Source organism: Pundamilia nyererei, unplaced genomic scaffold (genome assembly GCF_000239375.1).
Source record: "Pundamilia nyererei isolate P.nyererei 1_Seehausen unplaced genomic scaffold, PunNye1.0 scaffold00085, whole genome shotgun sequence".
NCBI classification, from domain to species: Eukaryota; Metazoa; Chordata; class Actinopteri; order Cichliformes; family Cichlidae; genus Pundamilia; species Pundamilia nyererei.
The window spans coordinates 2364973-2376131 of NW_005187486.1; the positions used below are offsets into that span (position 1 = coordinate 2364973).

General features: G+C 41.7%; 1 protein-coding gene across 1 annotated transcript in view; it reads right to left on the bottom strand.

The window, feature by feature from the left end:
• LOC102209769 (plakophilin-4-like) overlaps positions 1–11159 on the bottom strand; it is an 83710-nt gene that overhangs the window by 10050 nt on the left and 62501 nt on the right. The window contains exons 11-12 of the mRNA XM_005738704.2: positions 8447–8660; positions 5423–5606 (exon numbers count right to left, since the gene is read on the bottom strand). Of these exons, the coding sequence (XP_005738761.1) occupies positions 5423–5606; positions 8447–8660 (398 nt within the window). The remainder of the gene's footprint in view (positions 1–5422; positions 5607–8446; positions 8661–11159) is intronic.

Below are 11159 nucleotides of genomic sequence, written 5' to 3' on the forward strand. Positions count from 1 at the left end.
GTGCAGTGTGTGGATTCCCCCACTGGGTGGCTTCAAACCTGCCTGGATACAGTAAAGAAGGGAGCTGATCCTCCAATAGGAACCTCCAGCTGCTGCTAATGGAAAGCTGCCATGAGAAGACTGCACAACAGCAGCAAAGAAATCCCACAATGCATTTCCATACCATCAACCTACAGCCACAACGCCAGTCTAAGTGAAGCAAAGTGCCCGAGGCTCGCGTGCACGCGCCGCTTCCCCACAGCACTTCAAAGCTGTCGTGTTTGAGACACGTCGTGCAGTTTTCTGCTTCAGGGAGCACACCTGGACTGGAAGTCTCCACTCAGCAGTTTTGAAGTTTTGTGTTTGGTAAATAAATCTACAACTAAGGGAAGTATTGCATCCTTAAGACCCGACTCTTGGTGTTACCTTACAGGTACGGTTTCTCCCCTACTAACAACGGAGACACACGAGAGGTAGATAAAAGATTTAGCCACTCATGAAACAGATCACATACTGAAAAGAGTCTTAATGCATCAGGAGATTCATGTTTTACTTGCACCGTTGCTTTACATAAAATTACAGTGCTTCAGAATTTGGTGAAAAAAGTTGGATTACAATGTGATGCACTGAGTAGCTTCTTATTTCTTCAACAGCCACGTCTGGTCGTGGAAAAAGTGTTAGTGCGAGTCGTAAAGCTCAAATTATTGAGAAAGCAGCTGAAATGACTGTTTCTAAAGCCCGGAAGGAGTGAGGTGACCCTTCATGTCTGAGGACAAAATGAGGTCTCAGTGAACATTTCCACGCGCACAATTCAATTCAATTTTATTTATATAGCGCCAAATCACAACAAAAGTCACCTCAAGGCGCTTAAATTAAATTAAAAAGAGAACTTGAGAGTTTGGGACTGAACAGCCCTGTAGCCTTAAAAACTAAATATCGGCGAGGCAAATCGGAAAAAAGAAAATGTCAGCCTGCTTGGGAGTAGAGGCTGGACTCTGGAAAAAGGTCATGTGGTCTGACGAGTGCAAATTTACTCTGTTCCAGAGTGATGGGTGCACTGGGGTAAAAGGAGAGGCGGATAAAGTGATGCATCCGCCTACAGCACAAGCCTGTGGGGGCGGTGCTATAATTTGGAGTTGGATCGACCTCAGAAGATGAGGTCAGCTGATTACCTGAACACACCGAACGACCAGGATGTTTTTTCTTTCCATGACGGCATGGGCATGTTCCAACATGTCAATCGCAGGATTCATCACACTCAAAAGAAAAGAACGGTTGGAAGTATTAATCGCTATCGCTGGACTACTTTAATGTTCAAGAAATCTTCAGCAGCAATCCGGTCGTTAAGTGATGACATGACGAATCCTACTTCCGGGCCTAAAGTAGTCTGCGTTTAATATGGCTTTTTGTGTTGTTAACATGTTTAATGTTATGTATTTTCTTCTATTTGATCTCAAAAAGCTCCTAAAACAGTCAGTGATCCCTGTTGACCTCCCTCGGCTTTTATTACCGCTAATCATTTATTTAAGCTCAGTTTTTAAAACCTTAGGATGTAACTACAGCCCAGCCCATGCAGCAGTATATGAATGACTAACCTCGTATTGTGGATGGATTATCTCAGTTGTTCTCCTGGCTGAAGTTTGGTCTTTTTACAGCATCCTGCCATGCGATTACATTTGTTCCTGACCACCGACAACACTCACGTTAACTTTTATCGAGTGGAAAAAAAGTTAGCTTGTTTATATTATGCTAACATAGCTGTGTCGCTAGCGGTCACGTAGCACATCATTATATACCAGCTAGCCCAACTTCAGTAACCCTACAAACATCACTGCTGTTTAGTTTTCTGTCTTCATTTATGTTGGAAGTGATAGCAGAGCTGTGCGTTTTAATTTGTTTCCAAAACCCCGCAGTCAGGACATGCTATATTGTATTTAGATAGAAGCTAGCGAGCTAGCGAGCTAACTCCCTGCTAACTTCTAACTCCGTTAAATGTCATAAATTCAGTTTTCATGGATGCCTGGATGTTAAACTCAATTGTTACACCTAGTAGAGCAGAACGCTGATCATTTTATTAAAGATGAAAGACTTCAGACAGTCAACCAACACTAAGGAAAGCCACAGTGATCGTTTGATATATGGACCTGCAGCGGAGTTTAGGCCCAGACACGGCTAGTGATGTCAGACTTAACGACCGGATACAGTCAGCAATACTGGCCTTGTATTTACTTGATATCGGATGGATACCAAACATTTGCACTATGGCAGAGCGCTACTTTGCGGTAATATTTAGGACATTTAACACCAGGATTTGTTGACTGCTTTTGTTGTAGCAGACGAAGATGGTGCAGGTGGTGACATAAAATAAATGCGTGGGCTGTGACAAACACGTCAAGCTGTGCACTGATGGAGCTTCCACATGCTGTCTGCCATGAAGAAGAGACAGAAAAGGAATGAAAGACAAAAAGCACCTTCATGATCATAAAACATCTCAGCCATATTCAAATCGTTCCATCATGCCTTCACACTGAAATGAGCTCAGATAATGTGAGATATTCTCGACCTATGTGGATTAAAGGACAAAGCCCTTAACGAAATATCAAGAGTTGTGAATCGTGATCAAAGAAAGAAAGATGTTTGGCATATTAATCATCGCACACTAGCTTTAACCTTCGCGTGGGCGGTAATATTGCAAGCAGATTGTTTACATCTGGTGCTCTTTGCAGAACGTTTAGCAGAAGTGAGCATTAAAGTGCCACGTGAGAAAGAAACAATGTGATGCGAAATCTCTACACAACACAGATTAATATCGTCACATTGATCATCCTGTTAATGCTATTGGCTGAGTCCTTAAACGCAAAGTGGTGACTAGTCCGATTAATCTCAGTATGCTAATTGGATGTTAGAGGGTTGAAAGCACTTCCTGTGTGTGTGTTTATATGTAAAAATGAAGGCATCCACCCTGCAGGTACCAAACCTTTACTAATGTTTTTAATTTTTAAGGTTTTATGCATCAACATGTAATAAAAATCTTAAAATTATGTAAATACAACTTCAGATGAATAACAATACCCTGATAAACCTCACATTTCAGCAGCCTGTGGAACCACCTTAACAGTTAATGGTTTTCTGTGTGACTTTATCAGTTACATCATTTTGGAGTTACTTTGGCCCAGTCTTCTTTACAATGTTCCTTCATTTCATGTGTTTATGCACAGCTCTCTCAACTCCCCACCACAGCATTTCAGTCAGGTTGACATTGGACTTTGACTTTGCCACTGTAACACCTGTTGCAGACACGCTGCTAAGCTTGGGATCATTGTCCAGTTGCATCACTCAAAGGTGCCAATATATTTATTCGCTCATCGTCGCTCACTCATCACACATATGCACCCATTTATTGCTGTTGTCAAGGCGCAAGAAGCCGCTGCAGTATTCTCCTGAACAGCAGGAGTCACCACTCAATATTGCGCCATATGCGCTGAAACAGGAGGAGAAAAGTCAAAATCGGAAGCATGGTCTGATGGTCGATGACTGCAACGTGGCCAAATCAAGGCAGATCACATGATCCTCATTCTCTACCTCTTTACTTCTTTTTCATACAGTCTCTTCATCTTTTTCACATCAGCTTTGATTCAAAACTTTCTTTTACTATTGTTTTAGTATCTCCAGTCGATCTTTCTCGCCGTAGTGACGCAGACTTCACCACTCTCTCCACTTCACCTCCAGGTGTTTCCTTATATAGAAAAATGGTGAGGCTGTATGCAGATAATGTAAAGAACGCTCGAGTTGATGCTCTGTTGATTTAGCATGAGTCTGATTTACTAAAATACACAAAGCTGTAAGAACAAAATCAGCTGGTGCACATGTGGCATAAATGTGACGGCAATTTTGCCCGCAAACTGTTTTCTTTGTTCGGGGTAACAACATTCGCACACATATTAGTAAGTGAGGGACATTGTTCCAGAAGCCTTGTGCTTTGTTCAGATGTTCTCATGGCAGACCTTTCAAACAAGCCATACTTATTCAGTCCTTTTCTAATTGTACTGTCATGAACTTTAATATTTAACATGCCAACTGAAACCTGTAGAGTCTGAGATGTAGCACTTAAGCTCCGAGGATTGCACGGTCTGACCTTGGGGTGAATTTTCTGGGACGTCCACGCTTGGGAGGATTGGCAACTCTCTCAAATGTTCTCCATTTGTGAATAATCTTTCTCACTGTAGAACGATGGACATCTATAACCCTTCACAGACTGGTGTCTCAGACCAGCAAACTAAACTTCTGTTTTTATAGAGCCGCTCACACTTGCTGCTACATAAAACCTCAGATCTGAAGGAGGAAGTCCTTTCTTCTTCAGATGAGTGCGGCCGCTATTAATAAAGTGATTTCTAGTCTTAAGAACCACTCACGGCCCTTTACAGTAGATATTTTCATGTATGGTACATTAAACCAGCACTTTCTTCTGTGCACTTAAGCACTTAATGGACCTTACATTTACACCTATGACCAACTATCTTTGGACTGTTGGAGCTTGCCGAAGCACCCAAAGAGAACGAGACTCCACCCAGACTAGAGCCATGTTGATGTCAATCCCCTATTTTACTTTTAACCCTAACTGTCTTTAAATAGTCATGTGCTATTTACACTTTAATATGTCTTGATTTGGAAATTTAAAGCGTTTAATTCTTGCGGCTTCTCTGTAGCCCCCAGTGTGCGACTCTGCCATATGCCACTTTGATCTAATCCCAATTATTACCAGAACATCCTGAAGTGAACTAAATCATACGGGATAAAAGGAGCTTCTACTCTAAATTACATCTTTCAAATGAGTTCAAGGCCTTAAAACTTTCTCTGCATGCTAAAATTTGCAGGTAATAAATCTCAACCTTCATCCTGGGCTTTCAGTTTGAAGATACACTTTCTCTGGTATTTGCGTCTGTAGGCCAATATGGTCAAATGTTTCTTAAAGACTTCACGGCTGCATAAAATCTCCATTACAGAGCCCCTTATTGACGGATTATACGGCCGTGATTATGAGCTGTGGTTTTACAGAATCGTTAAGATGAAAAGTAGATGGGAAGGGGAGAAAAAGCAGCACAGACAACCAATAAATCCAAAAGTCGTCCTTGCATTTCAAAACCAGAATCAATTGAATAAGCAAACAGCGAGCCGGGTTACTCAGCAGGCTTAGGAGGCGATTATTTTCAGGGTGGAAATGAGGATGGATTTGCGTGGTTTGAGGACAGTTTCGGCTAAAGAGGTGTTTAATGTGTTGATGTGACGCGGACAAAGTTTGATGAATAACGTCATAATACCAACCATATTTCAAATTGGTTCTTTTCCTCGATTCTATCATCATTTTACGACTTAAGCTGCTTTTTGCGATGAACACACGCTGACTTATTGAGTGTTTGAGGGGGCCGTTTGATTTGTTTCTTACCTCAGGCAGCCGGTGGTGTTGCGAAGCAGCATGGAGGACTGGAACTTGACTTTGTGCTCGTCACGGTGAGAAACACTGCTCCAGCCTGAGTGGGGGATGACGACTGTGTTGGTCAGCGTGGTCAGAGCATCGCGGATGATGGTCATCTTCACCGCGTCGCACGAGGAGAGGTTCCACAGGACGCCTGCAGTGGATGCACACAGTAAAATAAGTCAAAACTATTGTTACCTGTCCATCCATCCATCGCTGTCTATCCAGGTCTAGGTTGTGGTGGCAGCAATGTAAGATCTCCAGATCTCCCTCTACCTGGCAACCTCCTCCTCCGGCTCTTTCAAGGAAATATCAAGGTGTTCTCAAACCAGCCGAAAGGTACAATCGCTCCAGCGTGTCCTGGGTCTCCTTCCAATTGGACAAACTGCCTCAGCTATGAGGCACCATCGAGGCATCCTAGTCAGATGCCAAAACCACCTCAACTGGCTCAGTTAAATGTTGTACTCAAACCTTGAGATACTGGAACTCTTCCACTTGTCAATTAATTCCCAGCCCAGAGCAGGCACTCCACTCTTTTCACACACAAACCACTCCAGTGTGAGGTGGAGGATGAAGCTAAAAGAACCACATCGTCTGCAAAAAGCAGAGATAAGATCAATAATTTGAGCAAAAGATTTAAAATTTAGATTCATCACTCCATCAGAGCTGTTGCCACTGATTTTCAGTAATTTTCATACCTCGCTTGAGCCAAGAACTGCTTCTTGAAGCCTTGTAGACCTGCTCCTTCTTCTTTAACGACTGACACTGTACACCAGCTGAGATGTGCAAAGCTTTCTGTGAATAGGTCCTTGGGAATCCCCTTGTTGGTACAAAAATACTATTTTATGTCTGTCAAACTGTGTTATCTTTGAAATTTTTCACAGATTTCACAGATTTCATAGACTAAAGAAATGGGAACAAGAGATGTTCTTTCGTGACAGGCTGCTAGTAACAAAGTGCCTCAAGATATAATTTAAAATCTTTGCTTAGTTGTCTGTTATGTGTAGATACAAGACTGGTTCATTTCAGTGTTAGGTGCCTTTTTTATGCTTGAATGATTCATTCATAGGTCGAAGTTAAGTGGCTTACAATCTGAAAATGGTCAGGTATAAGAACTGGACTGAAAACGAGTGAAAAAAAAAAAAATCAGCCAAAAGTCCAAAAAGACCTTTAGAAAGAGAACTATTGCTCAAGAGCAGGTTAAAATGACATGAAAGTTATTGCTGCTTGGAAGCAAAATTTTTTATATTGAATACAACTGCCAACCATGTCCAAGGCTTCACGTAAAAAATATCCTCCATAAACGAAGTATAAAAGAGTAATAATGGGAAAAAAGCTTTGAGTTCAGTAAAAACAAGTGTTTTATTTTTAAATATGCAGCTTTGTTCCTGAATGTTATTAAGTGCAATTTGTTTTGGGGTGTGGAAGATCAAATTTAAGCAGCTACCAAAGAACAAAGTGCACCTTTAATAATCAGAGTCCCAACCTGAGCTAAAAATAGAACATTTCTGAAGCATTTCACCAGACAGAAGAGTCTCCTTTGTGGTTTGTGAAGCGTGTCTAGCAGCTTCTTATCTAATGCCTTCAAACAGTATGTGTGGTGTGGCTGCAGAGTCCTGTTTCCAAAGCACATTATCTTAGCATCTGTCCCGAGGACTGTGCCGAGATCTGCTCAGCGCTGTGCGCCGAGTGTTTAAGCCGCTGCCGCTCACACCTCCCACAGAACAGCCGATACACAGATTAAAACACTGCCAGGCAGTCAGACGGCACCGCAGACCGATGCTCAGCCAGCAAGGCGGCCAGTCGGCCGGCCAACCAACCGGGAAGTCAACGGACCACGCTGGCAGGCGAACACCCACACACACCAGACTTTATCGTGTCAAGCTATTATTCTGAGCCTTTTTTTGTCGATGTGGACCATAGTGTTAGCTTATTTCACCCATTCAGGAATAAAAAGGCACATCTGAGTTTAGAGATGGTTAGAACCAGTCCTTATCGGAACGACAGGATTTATGAGTCGGAGAAATCAACCAGAATCTAGAAATACTATACTCTCTTAAACCTCTGCACTTACTTTAAATGACTGTCTCTAGCAATTATGAATATTTGAATGTGAATCTAAAAATTTAAAGCTTGGAAACATACAGATGATGAATGTTTTCATTAGTTAAATCCAGTTTTCTAGATTTTTCTCTGCTTTTATAAATAATTAAAGGTACCCCGTGTAGTTTCTGGGCAGTAGTAGGCATTAAGGACAAGGATAGGGTCACACACATTCCTACTGTTCCCATTTATTCTAATGTTAATACATGACACCTGCTAGTTTTATGCCTGGCCTATATTCTTATCATTTAAGGTACCGTACCTTCTAAGTAGGAAAAAAATAACCTTAACAAACAAAAGAGCTACAATTTTCTGACATGTAACCCTCAAAAATATATTTGATTGCACATTTTTATGCCCATAAACATCATTCCACAATTTAACCCCAACACTATAAATACATCTTCATTTAAATCCTTTTTTTTCCCCACAGTAAAATGACAAAAATCTCCCAAATCACACTGAGAAAAACACTTGAACACAGTTCGGGAATAACTTTAGCTTTAAGCATTATTTGCATTATTAAAAACCTCCCACCAATCATTACATTTAATTAACGAGATCTACAAATGATTGTTTCCTCTGTTTACTTACATTTTAAACAGTGTCACCACTTTTTCACAATTGAGGTTCAACGTAATCCCTGTGAGTTCAGGCTTCAGGTTGCTCTAAACACTCACTTTTACACAGCTTTTCTACTCTTGGCTCTGTATGACATCAGTGAGAGGGGATAACCCTAATATGGTCGTCTCAGGCAGAGAAGTCCCACCACCTGCTATACAAACCTTCTGTTTTTGATGAGAAGCAGCCAATCAGGAGAAAGTTGGCTCAAAAGGGGAGAAGCTGTAAATGAGCAGATTAGGTTGGCAAGTCAAGGCTATCGGGACGTACCGGTGACCAGTTCACGGACTTCATTGTCAGTTGTTTTCCGGAAGAGGCGGAGCAGGGCAGGCACGCCACCGCAGTTCCTCAGCGTCACCTTGTTGTCGTCGGTGGCCTTGCCGTACACCAGGTTCCTCAGGGCCCCGCAGGCGCTCTTCTGAACCTCGGCCACCTTATGATCCAGGAGGTCCACCAGGTGCTGGATCCCTCCCAGGTGACAAACCTGCAGAAGAGGAGCCGTTACGCTTAATAACGTCAATTTAAACTGCAGTGCAGAGCTTGTGTCTGCCTCTTGTGGCAGTACCCCTAATCAGTTATATTTGTTTCTCTGTTTGTTGTAGTCAAGCGTCCACGGATTTCTCTATATCAATTTCAAATTTTATGTGATGGTAGATACCAATAACAGCTCGAGCTGATTTAATTTTGGTGAAAATTAGGGTCAAGGTCACACCAACTGTTAAAAATGAGAAAAAACACAATTTTTTATGCAAGGTCTTCAAACTTCACAACAGTATAATAGGCCTTGGGTGAAAAATACCAAGGTTCGCTAAAACATTTCAATAAACGATATGGAGTAATATATCATATGAAAGGGCCTGAGGAGAGCTGTACAACACACTTTTTATTCTCTCAATATGACACAGTATGATTTACTTTCCATCCACAGAGGACTGTCTCACCACAGACAGAAAGTCAAAAGCATTTAGCAAAAACAGGTGAAATGACTGCTGGTGACACAAAGTTAAACTTTCGGTAAATGGTCTGGTGCTTACATATCGCCTTTATACTCAACTTGAGCACTCAAAGCGCTTTCTAACACAAGCCTCATTCACCTAATCACACAAACATTGAAAAAGTGCTTTTATCTACACCAAAACACTTTGTCAAACATTTACACAGACACTCTGATGGGTTCATCTGGGTGGCAAAGATGCACAGATAGTGGAGCCGGGAGACTGATTCAACGACCTTCATGACAGGTCGACAACTCGCTTCCCCACCTGAACCACAGCCACCCACCTTTCAGCTTCGAAGGGAGCAACTGAAGAGACTACCAATTAGAGTGAAGGATAGCATTGACTGACATATGAGGGGTGTGGCAAATATATTCAAGTGGACCATTCAGCCTGGATGGTTCATTGGTGACCAATCATCAGCTACAAAGTGATGATCAATACAGCTGGGTACCTTTCATATTTGAACCCAGTAGTGGTTTTTGATACGGGCGACACGGGCAGTTGCCGGGGGCGGCATCACGGGCATCGGCAAAAAAAAAAAAAAAATTACTCGTACTCATGCTGCCCCGACATCATGCCAGGGCATATTGGGAAAGTCGTAGGCACCGATTGGTTTTCTATCGCCCATTTGCTGGGAGTAAGGGCGCCCTCCGTTTGCGAGGTGCGCCTGCTGCTTGCGGCGCAGGGAGGAGAGGGCGGCGGATTCTCTGGCTGGCTGGAGCAGCATCTAATAACCAACTCGCAAAATAACACAAAATAAAAACAAACCAACAAACATGAAAACACCAGACATCATGATACAGACTTATAATTTGCACTGATGTTTTTTCAAAATTCTATATGTGAAAAGTGAGCGCGAGAGCCCTCAGTGCGCCTGCTCGCTGCTGTGCTGAAGTCAAAGTAAACTTTATGTGTGAATGTGTGTGTGAATGGGTGGATGACTGGATGTGTAAAGCACTATACAAATACAGGCCATTTACCATTTTATTGTCATCTCCGCTACATACAGTCCAGTATATAGAGAGACGAGACGACGAGGCTCCAGTTACAGCAGTACAAGTAAACAAACAATAAATATAAGAAGAGTAAGAAAATAAATATACACTTTAGGACTCGGGGTAAAGGGATCAATAACAATTTAAAATTTATAATTTACAGTTTGATGATTTAAAGTCTCACACACAACACATCGAAAGGTGAGGGGGCCTGCTGCCTCCAAGTAGAGCACATTTCATTCATAATGTTGTAAATCCAGGCCCATTATGTATTCATGATTTGAATCCTGGGAAATCCCAGAAATAAACCGTCGACAAAGTGAATCTGTGAACTAAGGTGGAGGTGTGTTAGGTTATGTTGTGGCGATCCTCGAGTTGGGGGATGGGTGTTCATACTGGAGTGCAAAATTAAAACCAATGGAAGATGGACAAGAAAAGTTCAAAGCCATCAGGTGCTCCGTTTATAAAAATGAGAAAAGAAGAGGAGGAGAAACGAGCAAAAGATACAGATAAGCAGATGTGTCATTGGATAATGGCAGGTCATCCTGAAACAATCAGAATCAGAATACTTTATTAATCCCTAAGGAAATTATGTGAGTTACAGTTTCTCCAAGAAGAAATGGTAAAAATAGTAACAGTAACAGACTAAACTCCAAACAATACATTATGTTACAGATTTCACACATTTAAGAAATAGCACTAATATATACAGATCACTCAGTTATAAATATCAAGGATTAACAGAGGTGATTATAAATAAATATCAAGAAAATTGATGCGAATATTGCAGAGTAGAAAAGAGCGCGTGTTCAGCACAATATTAGTCATTGTCAATTCTTGATTTGTCCTGTTCTCATCGTGTGGCGAATTATGATGGCTGTTTGGTAGCCGTTTGCATACAATGCACAACCTCTCTCTCTTCATGTATGTGTGTGTTTCTCTGGTGAAATTCAGTATGGCTCCAACAAGCTTTATGTTAATGTACAATCC